The sequence below is a fragment of the Sturnira hondurensis genome, unplaced genomic scaffold (assembly GCF_014824575.4).
Source record: "Sturnira hondurensis isolate 20B ecotype Veracruz unplaced genomic scaffold, ASM1482457v3 Scaffold0008380, whole genome shotgun sequence".
NCBI classification, from domain to species: domain Eukaryota; kingdom Metazoa; phylum Chordata; class Mammalia; order Chiroptera; family Phyllostomidae; genus Sturnira; species Sturnira hondurensis.
In genome coordinates this window covers 1,752,476-1,777,189 of record NW_028081011.1, presented here as the reverse complement: position 1 = coordinate 1,777,189, position 24,714 = coordinate 1,752,476, and the positions used below count along the sequence as shown (strand labels likewise).

Sequence of the window (24,714 nt, the reverse complement as noted above, 5' to 3'; positions counted from 1 at the left end):
CCTGGATGGGAGGAACCCACTCACGAGGGTGTGAGGTTGTACTACTCAGCTCAGGATGCTCTGACCAGAAACCTCAGACTGGGTGGCTTAAACAACAGAAATTTAATTGTACATAGTTCTGGAGGCTGAAAGTTCAAGATCAAGGTGCCAACAGGGTTGGTTTCTGCTGAGGCCTCTCTCCTTGCCTTGCAGATGGCTAACTACTTGCTGTGTTGTCCTCACGTGGCCTTTCCTCTATTCCTGTGCATCTGTGGTATCTCTTCTCCTTCTTTAAAAAAATTTTTTTTATTATTTATCTTTAGAGGGGAAGGGAAAGAGAGAGGGAGAGAACTGTCAATGTATGGTTGCCTCTCATGCATCCCCTGCCGGGAACTGGCCTGCAACCCAGGCATGTGTCCTTACTTGGAATCAAATCAGCTACCCTCTGGTTCACAGGCTGGCACTCAGTCCACTGAACCATATCAGCCAGGGCACAACACTCTACTCTTAATATTTTACTTCTAACACCTGATGTGGGGAGATTTTCCTCACCAAGCAATTCTCACACACCAGCTGAGTATCCTACCATTTAACTCAATTCTTGTCAGGAGCCTACCAACAGCCGTCCTTTGACACAGTTGGGACGGATGAGATGCATCTGCACAGCAGAGGCAACTGTGGCTGGACTTCCTGTCTATCTCTTCTTACATGTTTGCTTTGTGATTAATAGGTGGTGGGATTTTTAGACACCTGCCTGTCAGGCCCAATGATCTGCAGAATTCCAATGAAGTTGTACAGAATGATTTCTTGGCCACAGAACAAAAGTCTCCACTGATGGGGTAGCCCCTGAACATCTAAAAGTTGATGGAGTAATAGCCCCTCCTCTACCTTGGACAGGAATAGATATTAATGGAATTAGACAGGCAAAGAAGCAGGGGAAGCTGGTTAACTATAACAAACTAAGTGCATAGAAACAATTACTATGGAGTTAGAGTCCAAAGTACAGAAAGATTCTAGACAAGAAGATAGCTAAGTTAGACACCAGAAAGGCCTTGTAATAAATTTTCTATAACCGCTGTTCGGTCTAGCGTATCCTTTTGACCCATGCCAAATTCTAAGCCCTTTAATAAACATCTATTCATCAATAAGACATTTAAAACTCTGTACATACAGTTATTTCTAATTGTCTGATTAATGGCTCTCCTGGTCAAAATAACATTTGTTTAGCATAACTGAATCTATGGAATTTCCTGTGCTTTTCCTAGTTACCTCTCTATTGATTTTTTCTGCTTAACTGATCATGCCATATACCTGTTCCTTTAATGTTATATGACAATCTCTATAAAAATAAAGCTTGAATCAAACTTTGAGAGTTCAGTCAGACCCACGGAGGCTGGCTGTTCTCCAGCATCCAACTGGGTGTCTGACTCTTCATTCATCGCCTGCGCCGTCCACCCTTTGGGGACTCTGAGACCTGCCGAAGCTGGACCGCAGCAAATTCTGATACTATCTGCCTCAAGATAATGGCAGACACCTTAGAACAGAGGTGTCACACTCATTTTCACTGGGGGCCACATCAGCCTTGCAGTTGCCTTCAAAGGGCTGAATATAATTTCAACTCCTTAACGGTTAAGAAGTAGTTACATTTATACAGTTCTAAAATTATTTTGGCCCTTTGAAGGCAACCACAAAGCTGATGTGGCCCCCAGTGAACATGAGTTTGACACCCTTGCCTCAGGCAGAGGGCTCAGTCCCTCAAGGCTGCCCCAACTTCAGATGCCAATTGCAAGTCCAGGCTGTCACCTGTGCTTCTGACCAACCTGTTGTGGATCAGAGGTTCCCAGGACCCCTTCCCCAGGATCAGTAAATTGCTAGAGTGACTCAGAGAACTCAGGAAAACTAGAGTTACTTAGTAGACACTAGTTTCTTTTTTTTACTTTATCCTCTTCTACTTTATTACTTCAAATTAACAACCACAATAAAGCTTTAAAAAGGCCAGTATTTACAAAGGAAAAAAGTAAAAAATTCCCCCCAAATTTCTTCAGTACTTTTTTTCAGTTTTTTACATTACAAAGCTACAAAAAAAGCTTTGCTCTTTAATTTTAAAAAGGGGGGAAAGGGGGTAAATAAACTAGGAAATAACACACATGGAGAAAACAAATAAATAAAAAGGGGTGTTAACTAGGAGGGATGGATAAATCCAAGGCCCAGCCCTAAGCCAGGCTCCTCCTCGGAGAGGGGGATGCAGGAGGGGCAGCCCCAGGGAAGGTCAGACCAGGCAGTTCATTTATAGTCCGGGAGCCAGGTGCTTTTGGAAGGAGTGTCCAGGAAAGGGGGACAGGGCTGCCAAAGGGTGATAACACTCTCGGGGGTCGGTGGTGGCGTGCACCAGGGGTCTCAGCCCCACTGCCTTGCCACCCACTACTTAAAGTCACTGTAGAAAGTCAAAGAAAGACCCAAACACTCAAGGGGACATTGGAAAAAGCCCACTCAGAAAGTCAGCCATCGTCACTTCAGGGGGCGGGAGCTGTGCTTAGACAGCAGTTTCTTATAAAGGACATGACTCAGGCACCGACGGGTGGAAGAGATGTGCAGAGCAAGGGATGGGGGAGGGGGCCGAGCTCCCATCCACGCCCTCTCTCTCTGGGCTTCCCACCCTCCCAACAGCTCCTCACTGTTCACCAGCCTAGAAATTCTCTGAACTGTGTTCTTTGGGGATTTTTTGTGGAGGCTTTACTATGTAGGCAGGACTGATTAAATCATTGGCCACTAGGGATTAATTTAACTTCCAGCTCCTTTCCCTTTTCTGCAGATTAGGGAGTGGGCTGAAAATTCCAACCTTATAATCACAGAGTTGTTTCCCCTGGCAACCAGTCCTCATCCTTTGGTCACCTAGGGGCTTTCCATAAATTACATGATTAAAATAAAGGGTGTGGTTGAAAAAAAAAGGCCCTGGCTGGCATGGCTCAGTGGGTTGAGCACCTGCCTGTGAACCAAAAGGGTCGCTGATTCAGTTCCCAGTCAGAACACATGCCTGGGTTGCGGGCCAGGTCCCCAGTGGGGGGCACATGGGAGGCAGCCACACATTGATGTTTCTCTCCCTCTCTTTCTTCCTCTCTAAAAATAAATAAATTAAAAAATAAAATCAATCAATAAATATAAATTCAAAAAAATAAAAATTAAAAATAAAAGTTAAAAGGTGTGGCCGAAAGGGGCTCATTATGAATAACAAGATGCTGCTCTCACTTTCATTGCTTTGGTGCTATTTCACAAGCTGAGGATAAAAGACCAAATATTATCACAGAAGATGCTCCCATTTCTTGGACCACTCAGAAAGCCACTGGAAAGCCACACGGCTCCACTCAGAAAGTCTCTCATGAATTTCTTACATCAGAATCCTTCTTTCATGGCCTGTTCTAGGAAAACCCAAACTGAAACAATAGTCTACAAATCTTCTGAAATCTACCAAGAAAAAGGGAATAGAAATTAGGCTTTTTGGGGGGGGTATAGAATTGGGTCAATAAGTAAAAGTAATGGGAATATAGATTTCAGCTAAATTTTCTTAAAAGATTTTATTATTTTTAGTAAGAGGGGAAAGAGAAAAACATCAGTGTGTGGTTGCCTCTTGCATGTCCCTCCCTGGGGACCTGGCTTGCAACCCGGGCATGTGCTCTGACTGGGAATAGAACCAGCAACCCTTTGTTTCACGGGCAGGTGCTCAATCCACTGAGCCACATCAGCCAAGGCATCAGCTAAATCTTAAAAAACTTGAGAGCTTTGTGACACATTGTCAGAGCTGTCCTAGGTTGAGCCGAGTTCAACAGTGAGTTCCCTGTGCTCAAGAGTAGTTAATGCTCTCAGGGAAGGCGTTTAAACGTTCCAGCTAGCTTGAAATAAGCCTATGGTACAGGATGACTGTGGCCTTTTTTTTTAACCTTAAATTCAAATTTCATTTTGCTTTTTCATTGCTTTTAGAGAGAGAGGAAGGGGGAGAGAGAAACATGAATGCAAGGGAAATATCCATTGGTTGCCTCCCGCACATGCCTGAACCCAGGATTATTTGTGCCCAGACCAAGAATGGACCTGCAACCCAGGTATGTGCCCTGACAGGGAATCGAATCTGGGACTCTTTGGTTACAGAATGACACCCCAGCCACTCAGCCACACCAGCCAGGGCTTAAATTAAAACTTTGTAAGTACAGGTGTCACAGGTGGGCACAGATAACCAGGTTTTTGGTGATCGGGACAAAGAATTGAACCGAACACCCAGAGTTTATAGCAGGGAACATGGGAGCAGGCCAACTCCAAGCAGAGATCGACCTCATGGGCTGGAGGGACTCCATTCTTATAGGGCGGATCCCTCCTGGCTAGTTTTGGCGGACTTTCACTGCACATGTGCAAGTAGTTGTATTACTTTAAAGCTACTGCACATGTGGTCTCCCATGGCTTTCCCTGATTGGCCGCCAAGGAAGGGGGTCCCACAATGTTACCAAATGGATCCCCCCTTCCCCTGGAGTCCTCCTGTACTAGGTTCACTTTATCCCTCACCAGAGAATTATGGCTCACCATGTTAGAGATTGGTGAAAAGAAAAGAAATTATTTATTCAACTTATATAGACTTAAGAGTAATGATTTAATGTCTTCATCAAAATTCCAAAGTCCCTTAAAACAGCCACAAACACATACAGTCTTTCCTTCCTCGCTTTGCCCGGTTGGGGGTACCATATCTCAGGAAAAGAAATAGAAGTCCACGGCTCAGGCAGCCCCTGGTTCTTCCCAGTAATCCGTGCTTGGCTGGTAGGCCTCCCTCAGTTCCCGGTACCATCAGCTGTGTAGCCAGAATCTCCAATTATCCGAAGTCATGTGGCACCTTCTCATGGCCAATTGGTAAAAGTCCTTTCTCCTTTGTCTTTCAGGCAAAGTCTCTCCTGCTTCCTAAGCCACATGGCCAAAGGGATCACCCCAAAGCCATGGGGTCCTCACTCTCACCAATGCCATGGGGTCCCCCATCAAAGCTGCTGGTGGGGGTGGGGTGAGGGGGGCGTTGCCACTCTGTCAGAACCAGAACCTTTTTAAAACTCACTTTCCTCAGCCCTGGCTGGTTCTCTGCCAAAGCCCAGTGGCGGTTCTCTGCTAAAGCCACCTGGTGATCTTCCCATGGCTGCGTGGCTCTCCTTCACCAAGGCTGCGGGGGGGCCCCCACTCTGCCAAAAGCACGTGACTCTCTTCAGTGGCTGCCCCATCTGGGTTTAAATCCCCACGCCAGTCTTCCTCTGCAGCACCATTTCCGACTCCTCCCACATTCAGCTACACTTTCCAGCACTCCCATATCCTTCCAGCTTTACTGGGCTGCCACAGAGGCTGGGCAGGTGTGGCACTGTGGCATGAAGCCAGTCATCTCCAAGCTCTCACGCAGGTGCTGTAACCAGGGGGAGTTGCCTCCCAGTTACATCTTGGGTGGAAGCCACTTCCACCCCCCTAGCTCAAAGCATGGCTACAGCTATTTAACATATCTATGACACCCGTTCAAAGTTATAGATATGTTAAATGACCACACCAGAGGTTAGCTGCAAAACTGTTGCTGTACAAAACAGCTCTGAATGGCCCTGCTCCCTGTATGCTGCTCCTCAGCTCAGACTTGTGGGGGTGAGGACACCCCATATTTTTAATGTTTCCTGGACACCCTGAGTTCTGGACCCCATTACAAATCCTTCTTTTGGGAGCCCCTGGCTGCACCCTCTTACACAGGGTCATATCAGGGGTAGGAATAACTGAGCGCAGTCATGAAACAAGAATCTAAAAACCCCATCTACCCCTTCCTGAGACTCTTCTGGCAAAGTCAAGCTGCCCCTTTTTAAAACTCACTTTCCTCAGCCCTGGCTGGTGTAGCTCAGTGGATTGAGCGCGGGCCTGTGAACTAGATGATCGCGGTTCGATTCCCAGTCAGGGCACATGCCTGGGTTGCAGGCCAGTTCCCGGCAGGGGCCAGTTCCCAGCAAGGGATATACGAGAAGCAACCATATATTGATGTTTCTCTTCCTGTCTCCTCCCCTTCCCCTCTAAAAGATAAATAAATAAAATATTAAAAAAAAACCAAAAAACTCACTTTCCTCATTTTACCCAAATATGTCTTTTAATATATTGTGATTATGCTCCTACAGTTGTCTCAATTTTTTTCTCCCCTTTATCCACCTCTGCCCTGCACCCCTCCCACCAGCATTCACCACACCCTTAGTTCATGTCCACAGGTTGTATATATAAGTTCTTTGGCTTCAGCATTTCCTATACTATTCTTAACCTCCCCCTGTCTATTTTGTACCTACTATTTATGCTTCTTATTCCCTGTACCTTTTCCCCCATTCTTCCCCTCCCCACTGATAACCCGCCATGTGATCTCCATTTATGAAATTCTGCTCCTGTTCTAGTTGTTTGCTTGGTTTGTTTTTCTTCCCTTTTTTTCAGGTTCAGTTGTTGATAGGTGTGAGTTTGTTGTCATTTAACTATTCATAATTTTGATCGTCTTCTTCTTAGATAAGTCCCTTATTTCATATAATAAGGGCTTGGTGATGATAAACTCCTTTAACTTGACCTAATCTGGGAAGCACTTTATCTGTTCTTCCATTCTAAATGATAGCTTTGCTGGATAGAGCAATCTTGATGTAGGTCCTTGCCTTTCATGACTTAAATACTTCTTTCCAGCCCCTTCTTGCCTGCAGGTTTCTTTTGAGAAATCAGCTGATAGTCTTATGGGAACTCTTTTGTAGGTAACTCTCTCCTTTTCTCTTGCTGTTTTAAGATTTTCTCCTTATCTTTAATCTTGGGTAACTTAATTATGATGTGCCTTGGTGTGTTTCTCCTTGGACCCAACTTCTTTGGGACTCTCTGAGATTCCTGGACTTCCTGAAAGTCTATTTCCTTTGCCAGATTGGGGAAGTTCTTCTACATTATTTGTTCAAATAAGTTTTCAATTACTTTCTCTTGCTCTTCTCCTCTGGCACCCCTATGATTTGGATGTTGGAACACTTAAAGTTGTCCCAGAGGTTCCTCGGCTTCTCCTCATTCTTTTGAATTTTTGTTTCTTCATTCTGTTTTGGTTGGATGTTTATTTCTTCCTTTTGTCCCAAGTTACTGATTTGAGTCCTGGTTTCCTTCCCTTCACTGTTGGTTCCCTATATATTTTTCTTCATTCCCCTTTGCATAGCCTTCACTTTTTCCTCCCTTTTGTGACCATACTCAACCATTTGTTTCTGTGAGCATCCTGATTACCAGTGTTTTGAACTCTGCATCTAATTGGTTGGCTATCTCTTCATTGCTCAGTTCTGTTTTTGGAGCTTTGATCTGTTCTTTCATTTTTTTTTTTGGTCTCAGCACACCTGCTACATTGCAAGGGGCAGAGCCTTAGGAATTTTCAGGGTGGGGCAACCTTCTTAGCTGTGTTGTGCTGCTGTGTATAGGGGAGGGGTCCAAGAGAAAACAGTGCTTCTGGCTTAGATCTCCGCAGCGTTCAGTTACTTCCCCCAGTACCCACAAGCAGATTGTGTTCTTTCAGATGCTGGTTCCTGGGTGAGTGGGTTTGTGTACCTTGTAGGACTCTATGGGTCTCTCCAACAAACTTTTCTGAGAGGCTGGGAGTTTCTCCTGCTGCCATGACCCCCACTGATTTTTATAGCCAGAGGTTTTGAAGCTTTATTTACCCTCGCTGGGACCCTGGATGGCCTGGTCAGTCTCACTTCTCAGCTGTCCCTCCAGGTTTGTCTGCACACAAACATGGGAGCACGTTTGCTCCCAGTCCTCCAGTCGCCACCCTGCTCTGCGTCCTCTCTACCCTGGATCACTCCGCCCTGCCTGCCAGTCTGGATGAATGTTTCTTCTCTAACTCCTTGGCTGTTGGACTTCCATACAGTTTGATTTTTCTGACAGTTGTAGTTATTTTTTGTTTTTCAATTTGTTGTTGTCCTTCTTTTGATTGTGCAAGGAGGCACAGTGTATCTACCTATGCCTCCATCTTGGCAGGAAGTCTCAGCCAAGCCTGGTTAAAATATAGATTCCTGTACCCTCCACTCCCCAGACCCTTCACCTAAGAGCCTGACTCAGGAGGTGCAAAGTAGGGGCTGGGAAGATGTCTATCTTTCATACTCTAGGCAATTGTAGTGTCCTATCAGGCTTTTGGTCCTCTAAACCAGATGAGATAGTTCTGGGTGCCCCCAAGCAGCTCGAGCACTCCATGGGGGGGTGATATATGACACTAAGAACACAGCCCACATATGCCCAGAGCCTTGTTCTTGGATGTCCATTGTCATGGTCAGGCTGCCCTATATACATGTCCTGAGACTGCCCAGACCTCACCAAGAGATAAGCAACGTTGATAAAGCAAAGAAAGCTTTAGCCCTAGAGCCAGAAATTTATCTGGAACAACTAATTTTGTTGTAAAGGAAGTTAGGCCAGTTCACTGGAATTATTCTTTCATTTTCTTTGCTTTTGCTTTCAAACAATGTACTGGTAACATAACACTGGGTCAAAAGACTCAATTGTATGCTGGCTCCTCCCCTTCCTCTAGATTACATTGTCTTACTTTTTAATCTCCTTCTTAAGGGCATCAGCTTCCTCATTTACAGTGGTGTCAAATTCTTAACCACAAGATTATCTGGAATCATCTTCAGGGACTGCTGAGTCCTATAAAAGGGGGTCTGTTTAGACAAGAGGAATCTAGGAGAAAGCTGTGAAGGGCTCAGCTTGGAGCACCATGAAGAGCTTCCCCGAGGCTTCCCTTGCACTCCTACTTTTCATCCTGAGTGTCCACCTTGGAACTGCCACACGTATGTAGCTGCCAACTCCCTTCCTGGGATGACTTGGAGTAGAAACAAAGGGGTGTCTCCAATCTCCTTCCTCTCCCTGTTTTTTAGGTGGCAGTGATGTGGCCAGGTACTGCTGCTTACAATTCAGCTCAAAGCCCCTTCCCTGGAAATTCGTGCGAAGCTATGAATTCACTAGGAGCAGCTGTCCCCAGCAAGCTGTGATGTGAGTATTTCTCATTTGGGCTTTTAGGGTCCCTGTCAGCCATGTAATTGGGTGGGTAGAAGGCAGTCCCCTACAGTACCAAGATGAGCTTCAGGGTGGAAACCTGGTAACTTGGTTTATCACCCTGCCTCTGACAAATGTAACAAATATGACTCTGAGCTTTGGTTTCCTAACTTCCATACCGTGTTCCAGGCTATGCTAAGTGCTGAGTTTAAAAGAGAAAATCAGACAGCCCTTATAGACCTTACATCTAGCATAAGAAAGGGGTCATTAAAAGGCATTTGCACAGAATAGATCATCACAGTTGTGGTGGGCGCTTGAAAGGGAGAGCAGGAAGGAGAGCAGGAGGGAGCTTGTCATAGGCTGGGCCTGAAAATTTAATTGACACAGACAGATAAACAGGAGAAAAGCATACAGATTTTTACACGTACATGGGAGCCCTCATAGGAGAATGAAGACTGCTCCCCAATCAAAAAAAAGTGGCAAAACCTAAATGCATTTATACTAAGTTGAACAAAGAGAAGCAATTGTAGAAAAGTATCCAAAACGTTGGGGGGGGGGGTGCCTGGAGGATGATGAGTTATTTTGACAAGGTCTGTTTCTACAGAATTGCCTTGGCCTGACTCCCTATCTCTGATAACAAAAATGTTTCTTTCCTCCTGGTACAGTGGACATTTTTTTCCATGAGAGTTTTATCTCCGGTTTCCAGGCAGAAAGGAAAGGGTCAGAGAGCCCTTCTTGCGCCTGGTTTTTTTTTAAGTGCCTTTAGCTAAAAATAATCTTTATGCCAAAGTGGTATATTTGGGGGTGGCATATTCTGCCACCCCTCCTCATAGCTGCAGGAGGACCTTGCTCAGTGTCAGGAGGTCCCCCTGAGGAAGTGATATTTACACTGAGACCCTCAAGACCAGTGAGAGTGGCCCAGGTCAAGGGGGCAGGAAGGAGCAGGGGAGCCGCAGGTGAATGGGAGGAGGATGAACGTGTCTCTGACAAGGCAGGCAGGTAAACAGGAGCCAGGCCAGGCCAGGCTCATTGGTAGCAGGAGAGGGGACCGACGCCTCACAGAGCCTCTGGCAGGACTACGTGAGATAATGCACACACGGCACGTAGTACTGTGCCTACACACAGGGAATGTTCGACAAAAGTTCTGTCAAGTGGCAGAATTTGGCCATGTTGCTGCCACATGCATGGGCAGGGTGACAGTCCAAGTTACCAGCATTCAACAAAAACATTTTTAAGTGCAAGTTCACAGGGAGCAGAAGGTCACTCCTCCTAGGACACTCCTAGGATGTCCTGGAATGGACCTTCTTTGTGTCTCGATTGGCTTTCTGGAGCTTTAGAGTCCTCAACACTCAACTGACAGCTGGCAAAGAGCCCTGGACTGGGCTCGAAGCATTGGCTCTGCCACTTCCAAGTGCAAGCTGTGTGTGTGACCTTGGGCAAGTCAATTTTCCGCGTTTGTAAAAAGAAGATGGGAGGCTTATCTCAGTTGTCTACAGTTGCTTAATGAACTGCCCCAGTACTTGCGGGCCTCATGCAACAATGACCTGTTTCTCATCTCTTATGGTTTTTGTGGGTCTGAGTTTCCAGGGCATTGAAGTCAGATGGTGCTGGAGATGGGGCAGCTGGAGCTGGTGGCATGTCTCTCTCTGTGTGATCTCTCTGTTCGGCTAGTTTAGGCTTTCTCACAGTCCGGTGACCTGTCTGGCAGGACTCATACAAGGTGGTTCAAGGCTCCAGCTTAATAATCCAGTAAGCCAAGAAGCTCCACCATCTTTTCTGACTTAGCCTATGAAGGCACATAGTGTCACGTCTGCCACACTCTGTTGGTTGACCAGTCCCTAAGCCTGGCCTAAATTCAAGAGGTGATGACAGAGACCCCCATCTCTCAGTAGTAGTAATAGCATGCTTTCATACACCCAGAAAACACTTCCTCTGTCTTATTTTCTCATTCTCCTGGCTCTTTTCCCCTGCATGTACTGGAGCCTTCCTGCGAGCCCTATAAACTCTGTTGGGCTCTGCAAGGTACTCCAGGCTGGAACGACTGGGTCTAGGCTCTCTTCATGGCTGAGTACTCTCAGGGAGGCTGGAGGAGATTCAGGGGCATTAACCACAACCCCCCTTCTTAATGAGATCACAGCAGGAATCAGGAATCATATATAAGGAATGCAGGAGTCGTGGCAAACAACCTATGATAATATGATTAAGAATTAAATGGCAGCCCTGACCGGGTAGCTCAGTTGGTTAGAGCATCCTCCTGATATGCCAAGGTTGCAGGTTTGATTCCAATTGCAGGTTTGATTCCCAGTCAGGGCACATGCAAAATTCAGCCAATGAGTGCATAAATAAGTGGTCCAACAAATCGATATTTTTTTCTCCCTTTCTTCCTTTCTCTCTCTCTCTCAGCTAAAACATAAAAAGAATGAAGTAGCATAAGCCATATAAATTTCTTTTGTTGGGTGATGCAGATGTTTTAAAATTGTAGTGGTGATGGTTGTGTCATGCCTGGACGTGCTAAAAACCATTGAATGATCATTTTACCCCTTAAATGGGTGAACTGCATTGTCTGTGAATTTTATCCCAATAAAGTTGATAGATTAAAATAAAGCAGTTAAGAGGCAGGGTACAGGTTACATGCTTTGACTAGAGCCGTTGGAAAATGCTTCACTGGGAGGCGGGCCAGGAAGCGTGGTTTCCAGCAGAGAGTGTGTGTGGGAGAGGAGGGAGGGCCAGGGCCAGAAAAGGGAGCAGAGACAGGGTGACAGAGGCCTGGCGAGGCTAGAACTGGAGGCAGGCGGCTGGCCCATCCCTTCTCATCACTGACTGTCAGCGCCTCTCTCCCACAGATTCACTACCAAAAAAGGCCTGAAAGTCTGTGCAGAACTGGAGGAAAAGTGGGTGCAAAAATACATCTCTTTACTGAAGGCTCAACAGTGGTTGTGACTGCTGAGCTTTTAGTCCAAGGACACCCGGACCCTGCTCTTGGCCTGGTCCTCCGTGGGCCTGCTGGAGATGAAGAGGTGTTTTCCACCAGAGTTTTGTTTAATAAAGGTTATTTTTTTGTTTTGATAAAGATTTGACTTGCTCATTCTTATTCTATAAATCTGATTTTCTTCAAAGAAAAGAAATTGAGTCTATATTTACAGCCGACTTCCTGGTAGGGCCCTACTCCCCAAACCAACCCTGGTGTTGAATTCTGCCTTTATGTTTTTGTGCAAAAAAATCTTATGGACAATTTTAATACATTTTGGCTAAATGCCCATCAAATGTTTGAACATCATTTGGACAGGTAAGTTTATGTTACTTGGAAAATTCTGTGTAACGCCTCGTAGCCTGTTAGTGTTGGGTAAATGAAATGCCTTCATATTTGTCTTTAGGTTTTTTTAAATTAATGAAACATGAATATTATCTACCTACCAACCCTAGAATGCCTATATCTATATAACCTAAAGAAAAACTTTTGAAGATTCTATTTATTTATTTATTTACTTACTTACTTACTTACTTACTTATTTTTAGTGAGAGGAGAGGGAAGGAGAAAGAGTGGGAGAGAAACATCAATGTGTGGTTGCCTTTCATGTGTCCCCTACTGGGGACCTGGCCTGCAACCCAGGCATGTGCCCTGACTGAAAATCCAACTGGTGACCCTTTGGTTTACAGGCCAACACTCAATCCACTAAGCCACACCAGCCAGGGCAGCCTAAATAAATTTTTTTAAAAAATATCTATAGATTCACAAGAAGTTGCAAAAATAATTCAGTGATTTTGGGTATATGTTTTACCCAGTTTACCCCAAGAGTTATATCTTACATAATTATAATAAAATTTGAGACCCAAGAAATTGATATGGGTATAGTGTTTGTATAGTTCTGTCATTTTATTCATGTAGACTTCATCCCAAACATGGTATGGAAGTATTCCCTCACCACAGAGATGTCCTAGCAGTATCCCTTTTAAAGTCACTCCTCACCTCCCCACCATTATTAACCTCTGGCAACCATTACTCGGTCTTCCTTCTCTATAACTGTGTCATTTCCAGAATGTTATATAAATGGAATCACGTAACTTGAACTTTTGAGTCTGGCTTCTTTAAAATTTTTTATTTATATTTAGAGAGAGAGGAAGGGAAGGAGAGAAACATCAATGTGTGGTTGCCTCTTTTGTGCCCCCAAGTGGGGACTTGGCCTGCAACCCAGGCATGTGCCCCGACTGGGAATCGAACCAGTGACACTTTGGTTCGCGGCCCATGCTCAGTCAGTCCACTGAGCTATGCCATCTTGGGGGAGTCTGGCTTTCTTAAGTTCACTCAGTGTATCCAAGCTGTTGTGCATATCAGTTCATTGTCGTTCACTGATGGGCAGTGTCATGTACATTCCAGCCAACGATGTATGATCCAGTTTCTGGGCATCCTTGTTAGCATTGGGATTGTCGTTATTCTTTATTGTAACTGTTCTAATAGTGATGAATCATCATGGTCATAGTTTCCACTTCCCTACTGGCTAGCGATATGGAATATCCTTGCATGTACTTATTTGTTGCTTATATCCTCTTTGATGAAATGTTTCTAGTGTTTTTGATCATTTTCTAATTAGATTGCTTGTTTTCACTGTTGAATTTTGCTATGAGTCCTTTATCAATATGTGGTTTGAAAATATTCTTTCCCTGTCTGTAGTTTGTCTTTTCATTTTCTTAGTGGGGTCCCTTACAGACCACAAGGTTGAATTTTGATGAAGTCTAATTTATTAATTTTCTCTTTTTATGAATCATGTTTTTGGTGTCATCCCTAAGAACCCTTCACCAAACCATAGGTCCCAGAGATTTTTTCTATGTTTCTCCTTAAAGTTTTATAGTTTTCCATTCATATTTAAATCTAGAGTGCATTTTGGGTTCATTTTTGTGTAGGTATGAGGTTTAAATCAAGGTTGGATGGTTGGTTTATTTACCTGTGGGTACTCAATTGCTCCAGCCCCATTTATTAAAATAACTGGTCTTGCCCTGGCTGGTGTGGCTGAGTGGACTGAGTGCCAGCCTACCAACTGAAAGGTCGCTGGTTCACTTCCTGGTCAGGGCACTTGCCTGGGTTACGGACCAGGTCCCCAGCTGGGTGCGTGCAAGAGACAACCAGTTAATGTTTCTCTCACACATCAATGTTTCTCTCCCTCTCTTTCTCCTTCCCTCACTTCTCTCTAAAAAGAAATAAGTAAAGTCTTTAAAAAATGACTATTCTTTCTCCATTGAATAGATTGGCACATCAGTTCTTGTGTGTGGCTATTTCTAGCCCATCTGTTCCATAATGTGATAATTTTTTTCTTCTTTTTTCTTTATTGATTTGAGGGAGAGAGAGAGAAAGAGAGATCATTTGGTTTTCCCACTTGTTCATGCACTCATTGGTTGCTTCCTGTCTGTAACCTGACTGGGGATCAGACCTGCAGCCTTGGTGTATTGGGAGGGTGCTCTAACCAACTGAGCTACCTGGCCAAGGCTGTAATTCAACTAATTTTTAAATTTGTATTTTTTTAATTGAAAAATAATTCACATGCCATAAAACTCACCATTTTAAAGTGTACAATTTAGTGATTTTTTAGTATACTCACAAGGTTGTGCAATCATCATCATCATTAACTACTCTTGTGTCTTGTATATTCTTCAGTAAATGTCTATATTTTTCATATTACATGGTTGGATACCTTCTGGACAGATCTCGTACATACGGCACATAAGTACTACATATGAGTATAGTATATATGTATTTCATCAACTGAGATGGGGAAAACTGTGGGTAGAGCAGATTTATCAGGGACTATTGGGAGTATAGTCACAGACACCCAAGTGTGAGACATCAAGTACTATCCCAGGGGAGATGTTGAACAGGCAGTGGGATGCAGTGCACACCTGGAGGGGAGGGCAGAGACCTCGGCCGCAGGTAGAACTGGAGAGTCGTCTGCACCACATCATGTTCGTATGCACACCTAAGTAGAGACCTGAAAGGATATTTACCAAACTTGGGTGGTGGTGGTCTATTGGTGATGTAGTTTTAGTGAATTTTGCATCTTCCTTAAACATTTCTATACTACATATGAATTTCTGTAATGAATATGTATCTTCGTCAACATAAAAAATTAAAATACAGAAAGTATAAGTAAAGGAAGTTTGTTCTTTATTAGAGTCTTTTATTTTCTTTTGGGCTTTCCTAGGGACATGCCTGATATCCCATTATTTATTCCGGCTCCTTGACAACTAGCCTGACCCTCAGTTTCCTCACCCATAGAATTAGGGAGGTGAACCACACCACAGGATCTCCAAACTGAGTTTATACCAGAACCTAAAAGGGAGTTTAAAAAAGTAGATATCGGATTCTAGTCAAGCCTATCAATGATCTCTATTTTAACATAAGGAAATACAAAAATAAATGGAAATCAATGAAAATTCACTTAATTACAGAATGTATTCATACCTTTTGTATGTAAAAGTATAGTGGTTTATGTCCATTAAAAAGAATTCTTATAGGAGACTTTATAAACTGAAAAACGTATTAAACAGAATTCCAAAAATTAAATAGATATTTGTTCTAAATTATTAAATGTTCTACATTCAGATGATATAAACTGATTCATTTTCTTGCTCAGTGTTTATAAACAATGTATTTAAATGTATGTGCATTTAAAGAAATTAAAATGATTCATACCAAAAAATAAAGAAAAATGAATTAATATCAATTCTATACAATTTCTTACCAAAAATAGAAATGGAAAAAGCATGTCCCAAATTAATTTTACTTAAAATTACCCTGATACCAAAACCAGACAAGACAGGGGGTGGGGGGAGGAGAGGGAGAGAGAGAGAGAGAGAGAGAGAGAAGACTATAGATCAATATCTCTCATGAATATAGATGCAGGAATCCTTAACAAAATCTCACAAATTGAACTCAGCAATACATAAAGAGAATTATACAGCATGATAAAGTGAAGTCTATTCCAGGGATGCAAGACTGGCTCAATATTTGAAAATCAATGTAATCTACTATATAAACAGACTAAAAAAGTCATAATCACATTGATGCAGAAAAACTAAAAAATAGAAAAAGAGGGGAATTTCCTCAACTTAACTTTTTAGAAGTCTCCAAAAAAATCAACAAATACAAATAACATCATACTTAATGGTGAAAGACTGCTTTCCCCCCGAGATTATGAACAAAGCGAGGAGATCCTTTCTCAACACTGTTATTTAACATAGTACTTGAGATTCCAGCCAGTATAAGAAGGCACAAAAAAAAAAAAGGAAACAAAAGGCATAGATATCAAAAAGGAGGAAGTAAAACTGTCCCTATTTGCAATTGACACAGTTGTGCGCTGAGGAAATTTCAACTCCTACAAGCAAAAACTCCTAGAACTAAGCAGTGAGTTCAATGAGGCCTCAGAAAACAAGATCAACATGCAAACATCAGCTGCACCCACTTCATCGCATATACAAATATTAACTTAAAAGGGACCAAACCCCTAAATGTAAAGCTAAAACTATGCTTAGAGGAAAATCTAGGTGTAAATCTCCAGGTCTCAGATTAGGCAGTGGTATCTTACACGGCACTAAAAGCACAAGCAACCAAAGAAAAAAAATAAAGCGGCCTCATAAAGATGAACAAATTTTGTGCATTAAATGGGCACTATCAAGAAAAGAGTAGGCACCTTGGGACCTCACACAGTTCTCCCAATTGCAATCAGTTGCCCCATTGTATTTTCCTGAATCTCATCAGTGGTCTGAAATCTCTTCCCTTTCAAAGGTGATTTTAGTTTGGGGAAAATCCAGAAGATACAGAGCACAAAGTCTGGGGTATAGGGGGGCTGGCTCCTGGGTGATTAGATGTTTTGCAAAAAAACTCTGCACGAAATGTGATACATGAGCGGGTACATTGTTGTGATGAAGCTGCCAATCACCAGTTGCCCATATCTGCGGCCTTCTGAATCATCTCAATAGTTTCTGTGGGGGAATGTTCAAGCCTAATGCAAAATTGGATGCAGATTCCTTGCTCTACTTGTTCAGCCGTTTTGAATGTGACAGCCACACAGTACACGTACTCACTCAACGTGTCTACTGCCCCCACCGCCTAGTACAGTGAAGCCATCATTGTTAATGATCATTCCAGTCCATTCTCCTTGGCTGACAGGTTACATCGATGTCATGCAAACTATCCTCATTTTATTAACAATGGCTAGGTTCTGGCCAAGGTAGAGGCATAGGTAGATATGCTTTGCTGCCAGAAAATTGAACTGTATGGAAGTCTGACGACCAAGAAGTTATAGAAGAAACATTCATCCAGACTGGTAGGAAGGGCAGAGACAGGCAGCCAGGGCAGAGAGGACATGAGGCAAGGCAACTGACCGGATGGATGAGGCAGTGGCTGGTGGACCAGGAGGTTCAACATTCACATGCAGATAAGCCAGGAGGAACAACTGGGGAGGGAGACAGACGGCACAAACCAGGGGTTCCAGCACAGGAAACTAAAGCTTCAAAATCTCTGGCTGTAAAAACCTCTGGGGGTTGCAATGGTGGGAGAAATTCCCACCCTCACAGGAGAGATTGTCAGAGAGACCCACAGGATCCTAGAACACATACAAACCTACCCATTCAGGAATCAGCACCAGAAGGGCCCAAATCACTTGTGAGTAGTGGGGGAAGTGACTGAAAGCAGGGCAATAGCTGAGCAAGTGGCACTGTTCCCTATCTGACCCCTCCCTCATATACAGTGCCACAACACATGGAAGTGGGTTGCCCTGCCCTGGCGAATGCTTAAAGCTCTGCCCCTTATAATATAATAGGAAATTTTATTTCCTATTATATTATAATAGGAAAGACAAGGAAATATGGCTCAAATGAAAAAATGGATAAAAACCCCAGAAAAAGAACAAAGCAATGGGGAGATAGCCAATCTATCAGATGCAGAGTTCAAAATACTGATAATCAGGATGCTCACAGAAATGGTTGAGTATGGTCGAAAAATAGAGGAAGAAGTAAAGGCTATGCAAAGTGAAATAAAAAAATATACAGGGAACCATCAGTGAAGGGAAGGAAACTGAGACTCAAATTAATGATTTGGAACATAAGGAAGAAATAGACATTCAACCAGAACAGAATGAAGAAACAAGAATTTAGAAAAATGAAGAGAGGCTGAGGAACTTTCAGGACAACTTTAAACATTCCAACATCTGAATCATAGGGGTGCCAGAAGGAAAAGAAGAAGAGCAAGAAACTGAAAATGTATTTGAAAAAATAATGAAGAAAAAATTCTTCAATCTGGCAAAGGAAATAGACTTCCAGGAAGTCCAGGAAGCTCAAAGAGTCCCAAAGAAGTTAGACCCAAGGAGAAACATAGTCCGACAACAACAAACCATTCAACCGGGACCGATAAGAGGGGCGGAGCCACCAGCGGAGCAGGGTCGGGCAGGAAAGATCCCCTGACCCAGGCGCCCAGGCAGCCTTGGTAGCATCGGGTGGACCCAGTGAGGGTGCAGGGCAGGCTGACTGAGGTCACACATTCACGCGCAGATAAACCAGCAGAGGAGTGAGCAGTGAGACGGACCACACAGGCCCCAGCAGGCGAACCCAGTGAGGGCGCAAGGCAGTGGGCTGAACACGGTCGCACATTCGCGTGCAGGGGGACGGACCAACCGCCATTGCCCCCCTTTGACCCCGCCCCCACATACAGCATCACAACCCAGCGACTGAGCTGCCCAGCCATGGTGAACACCTAGGGCTCCGTTCCTCATATGTAACAGACATGAACAGCCCAAAACATGGCTCAAGAAGAACTCAAAGCCCCTGAGGCGATAACTCTAAGCGACCAAGAAATAGCCAACCTTTCAGATGCACAGTTCAAAACACTGCTGATCAGGATGCTCACAGAACTGGTTGATTTTAGCCACAAAGTAGAGGAACATATGAAGGCTAAAGTAATTGAAATGAAGGGAAGTGCACAGGAAACCAATAGTGATGGGAAAAAAACTGGGACTCAAATCAAGGAAGTGGATCAGAGGAAGGAAAAAATGACCAAACAGAAAAAAGTGAAGTAACAAGAATTCAAAAAAATGAGGAGAGGCTTAGGAACCTCCAGGACATCTTTAAATGTTCCAACATCCGAATTATAGGGGTACCAGAAGGGGAAAAGAAACAGCCATGAGTGGAAAACTTATNGACTTCCAGGAAGTCCAGGAAGCTCAAAGAGTCCCAAAGAAGTTAGACCCAAGGAGAAACATACCATGGCACATCATACTTAAGTTACCCAAGATTAAGGATAAGGAGAGAATCTTAAGACAACAAGAGAAAAGGAGAGAGTTACCTACAAAAGAGTTCCCATAAAACTATTAGCTCATTTCTCAAAAGAAACCTGCAGGCAAGAAGGGGCTGGAAAGAAGTGTTCCAAGTCATGAAAGGCAAGGACCTCCATCCAAGATGACTCTATCAGGGAAAGCTATCATTTAGAATGAAAGGGCAGATAAAATGCTTCCCAGATATGGTCAAGTTAAAGGAGTTCATCACCACCAGCCCTTATTATATGAAATGTTAAAGGGACTTGTCTACGAAAAAGAAGATGATCAAAAATATGAAGAGTAAAACAACAACTCAGCTATCGACAACTGAACCTTATAAACAAAAACAAAAACAAACTAAGCGAACAACTAGAACAGGAATAGGATAAAAAAAACAGAGATCACATGGAGAGTTATCAGCGGAGAGGGGGAAAATGGAGGAAAAAGTACAGATAATAAGAAGCATAAATAGTAGGTACAAAATAGACGGGGAGGTTAATAATAGTGTAGGAAATGGAGCAGCCAATGAACTTGTATGTGTAACCCATGGACATGAACTAAGGGCATGGAATGCATGTAGGAGGTGAATAAAGGGGAGAAAAAAATGGGACAGCTGTAATAGCATAATCAATAAAATATACTTAAACAAAAAAATGGCTGGACTTTTTCTGTACAAACACCGTACATACACACATACACATATAAATAATAGTTATCAATAATCCCTGAATTAGTAATTAATTGATTCAAGGTGACAGTTTAATCAGTCCTCCTTTATTAGATATTTAAGTTGTGTCTACTTTTTTTGTGATGACAGCAGTGTTGTAATGAACAATCTTGTTCATCGTTTTGCACTTCAATCATCTGTTTAGAATGAGGTAGCTGTGGCCATTTTAAATTCCACTCCTGCCTCCACACTTCCCTAAAGGAAGTTGTGATATCCGTTCATGAGCTTTGCCTGGACCATGGCCAACAATTAACGTGGGGTCTTGCCCTCAGTAGGCTACAATCTTGTGTTTTAGTGAGGTCTTTGGGCGTTTTTTTATGTAAACTGCCATCTCAGATGCAACCTTAGTGAACATAAATGAGTGATACTGGAAATGTAGTCAGCAGAAGTGATGAATTGAACAGTGTTTGTCCCACCTGCATTCAAGTTTTTAAAAAATGTAAGACAGGACTTCCGCCAAGATGGAGGCGTAGGTGGAAACACCGTGCCTTCTCCCACAACCAAGTTTGAATACAACAAAGGTTTAGTAAACAAAGACGCAGCCAAAGAACAGAAAATTGAACTATACGGAAGTCCGACAACAACAAACCGTTCAACCGGGACCGATAAGAGGGGCGGAGCCACCAGCGGAGCAGGGTCGGGCAGGAAAGATCCCCTGACCCAGGTGCCCAGGCAGCCTTGGTAGCATCGGGTGGACCCAGTGAGGGTGCGGGGCAGGCTGACTGAGGTCACACATTCATGCGCAGATAAACCAGCAGAGGAGTGAGCAGTGAGACGGACCACACAGGCCCCAGCAGGCGAACCCAGTGAGGGAGCAAGGCAGTGGGCTGACCACGGTCGCACATTCGCGTGCAGGGGGACGGACCAACCGCCATTGCCCCCCTTTGACCCCGCCCCCACATACAGCATCACAACCCAGCGACTGAGCTGCCCAGCCATGGTGAACACCTAGGGCTCTGCTCCTCATATGTAACAGGTATGAACACTCCAAAATATTGCTCAAGAAGAACTCAAATCCCCAGAGCCGATAACTCTAAGCAACCAAGAAATAGCCAACCTCTCAGATGCACAGTTCAAAATACTGGTGATCAGGATGCTCACAGAACTGGTTGATTTTAGTCACAAATTAGAGGAACAAATGAAGGCTAAACTAATTGAAATGAAGGGAAATGCACAGGAAACCAACAGTGATGGAAAGGAAACTGGAACTCAAATCAAGAGAGTGAACCAGAAGGAAGGAAGAAATGACCAAACAGAAAAATGTGAAGTAACAAGAATTCAAAAAAATGAGGAGAGGCTTAGGAACCTCCAGGACATCTTTAAATGTTCCAACATCCGAATTATAGGGGTACCAGAAGGGGAAAAGAAACANATCAATAAAATATATTTAAAAATAATAATAATAAAAATAAAAATGTAAGACAGGCCTGACTGGTGTAGCTCAGTGATTGAGCACCAGCCTGCGAACCAGATGATCGCAGTTCGATTCCCAGTCAAGGCACATGCTCGGGTTGCAGGCCAGTTCCTGGCAGGGGATGCACGATACATTGTGTGCCCCCACATTATGTGTCCCCGGCAGAGGCAACCATGCATTGATATTTCTCTCCCTCTCTCCTTCCCTTCCCCTCTAAAGATAAATAAATAAAATGTTAAAAAAAAAACCATTTTAAAAAAAATGTAAGACACTATGCCCAATAAATACTCCTGGACAGTGAAACTTAGAGCCGGGCCAGTATCTTTTTATAGATGCAACTACCAAGTTTTCCACTAAGACAAATGAGTTTATAATGAGGTTCTGGTGGGTTCATCGCTTACATCCAGGTCGGCAGAAGCAGGGCTCCCCTGGGTGTGGTCGGCAGGGCATGTGAACGTCTTGCTCGAGACGGACAGCAATTCCAACATTCCACCTAAAATGTCATGTGGCGTGTTGGAGTGTGACGTTGTTATGTTACGGGATCACATGCTTATGATTTTGTAATTAAAGGAAGGGTTGTTATTTGCACGGGACCCTGTACTTACATGCTGCTACAGGAGTATTTTCAGTGAAATCTTCAGAATGAAGGTGACTAAAGTGAATGGGCGCCAGCACTGAGGCACCAAAGGATTGTTTTGGCCTCTTATGGCCTTTGCTAACGGAAAATAGTTCATGTAGAGCATTAGGAATATTTATGCTATAATTTTTTTTAAAAAAAAGAAAAACAAGTTTTCAGGTAAAAAAAAAACTTAGGGAAAAGTGCCTGAGTTTTCTGTTTTAGTCCCATTGTTTCCAGCCACATGGTTATTCGCATACTGAGAACAATCAAGCTGTGAACCCAGTGGTGGTTCCTACACGTTTTTAATGGGGTTTTAGGTCTTTCGAGTAATGTTTGAATTGTCAAACAGGGATGATCTATAATTAAAGATTTGCATTAAACTGTTTCCTCAACCCACATACAGCACATTTTCTTGATATAACCAGTGCTGCATTCTTTGTAGTAACAGCTGCCGCGTTGAGAATCAGACCAACAGAAAGAGTTCGGGGAGAAAACGTGCTGATGGGAAACTCGACGAAAGCGAAGGAGATGCGTTCAAAGGGAACATGCCTTGTTCGCTTGTTTGTTTCTGTTTTAAACGAGAGACCTGGGTCTAAAACATATTCAAAATAAGATCTTTATCAGTATACGTTACTCGGCAAAACTCACAGGTAGTTTGGTTTTTGGACATTATTTCTGAAAACCTCTATGATGAAGAGGGGCCATTCTCATTTTCCAGTTGTAAGTTCTTATCGTAACCCTATTAATTATTGGTCAGGGTATGAAGTGTCTTGGATCATCAAATATTCTAGTGTTTTAATAATTCTTAGAGCATTTGTAAAACATTAGCATTCTATAAAACATGATTAGCATTCAAATTGAGCTGAACACAATACAGCTTCTCCTCATGATTTAGAAGCTACTCCAGGTGATTGTGAGGATTATGACAGACACACAGAAGAGTTCATAGAAAATCCAGGTAATAAAACACCTAACAAAGGAAGTCGTTTTATCTTACTTTTAAAAAGAAACAGCCCAGTTATACAATGTTTGATAATTGCCAAAATATGATAATATGTATATTTTTGGAAACAGACTACATGCAGAATAAATAGTTTGAAAACTTTAAATTCTGTGACTTTTTTTCTTCGAAGTTCTTCCGTGGAAACGTTCAAATGCAAGTTGAGGCCTCATGTGCATGCGATTCAAACAAACCAACTCGGGACACGCGGAAGGAGCCAGGATTCGCGTTATAGCCCTGGTTGTCTGCACAGTCCCTGGAGCAGCAGGGAGGAGAGCTGGAACTTGGTAGAAATGGAAACTCTCAGGACCCGCCCAGACCTAACTCGATTAGAATCGGAGGGAGGGCCCAGTGATCTGTTTCCAGGAACCCTCTAGGTGTTTCTCTACTTCCTCTTCAAACGCCTAGTGAATCTTCAGTAAAAACATCTGGGTCTAGAGATTTCCTTCTGGGGAGTTTAAACTTACAGACTAAATTTCCTTAATAGTTACAAAGCTATCCAAATTATCTTTTTCATACTGGGTGAGTTGTGACAGTTGGTGCGTTTCAGGGCATCGGCTCTTTTTATCTGAGTTGAACTCAGGGTGCCGGCGGCGTGTTCAGGCGCCGCTCCTTCATCGTCCTTCGGACGTCCACCGTGTCTCCTCTGCTTCATTCCTGATTTTCATAACTTGTGTCTTCTCCCCTTTTCTTTGTCCTGCTTGCTAAAGGCTTGTCAATTGTGCTGATCCTTTCAAAGAATCGGCTTTTAGTTTCATTGATGTTCTCTATTGTTTTTTCTGTTTGCAAATGTCATTGATTTCTGGTCCTCATGATTACTTCCCTTTTGTTCTCTTTGGGCTTATCTGGTTTTTGTTTCCTAGTATCTTGAGGCAGAAGCTTAGACTATTGATTTGAGACTCTTCCTTCTCTCTAATGGAAGCATTTAGCGCTGGGAGTATCCTCCTGGCACTGCGTTGCTGCGTCTCACACATTTCGCCATGTTCCATTTCCATTTGATTCTGTGTATTTTTCAAATTTCCCTTGAGATTTCTTTAACCTATGGATCATTTCAAGTCTGCTGTTTAGACTTCAAGTATTTGGAGATTTGACTGTTATCTCTTACTGATTTCTAGTTTTCTTCCGGTGTGGCCAGAGAACGCACTCCGTGATTTCAATTCTTTTTGATGTGAGGTTTCATCTATGGTCCGGAATGCATGGTGTTCCCTGATGTACACTCTTTGAGCACTTGAAAGGAATGTACTCTGCTTTCGTTGGGCAGAGTGTTCCATGTATTGATCCTGTTGGTGGATGGTGTTGAGTTCTTCCATCTCTTTGCTGATTTTCAGAACTAGATGTTGAGAGAAGGATGTTGAGATCTGCAAGTATGATTGTGGATTTGTTCATTTCTCTTCACGTTTCTGTCAGTTTTGCTTCACGTATTTTGCAGCTCTGCTGTTTGGTGTGCACACAGTTAGGATTGCTGTGTCTTTTCAGGGCACCGACCCCCTTATCATTATGTCACCTCTCTGTCCCTGGTCTTTGTCTTTGCTCCAAAGTCTGCTTCCTCTGACAGTGATATATCGTCTCCTGCTTTCTTTTGAGTAGTGTCTGTGTGCTGTATCTTTTCCCATCCTTTACTTTTAACCTGCCCACGTAGTTACATTTGAAGTGAAT

The 24,714-nt window shown here is 43.3% G+C and overlaps 1 protein-coding gene across 1 annotated transcript; it reads left to right on the top strand.

Moving 5' to 3' along the window:
- The first annotated feature begins 3,967 nt into the window (after positions 1 to 3,967).
- On the top strand, positions 3,968 to 12,065 carry LOC118992776 (C-C motif chemokine 26-like). The gene is made up of 4 exons (XM_037054730.1): positions 3,968 to 4,073; positions 8,572 to 8,795; positions 8,883 to 8,997; positions 11,844 to 12,065. The coding sequence occupies exons 2-4, from the start codon at positions 8,723 to 8,725 to the stop codon at positions 11,938 to 11,940; spliced, it is 285 nt and encodes a 94-aa protein (XP_036910625.1). The 5' UTR covers positions 3,968 to 4,073; positions 8,572 to 8,722; the 3' UTR covers positions 11,941 to 12,065.
- The last annotated feature ends 12,649 nt before the right edge of the window (positions 12,066 to 24,714 follow it).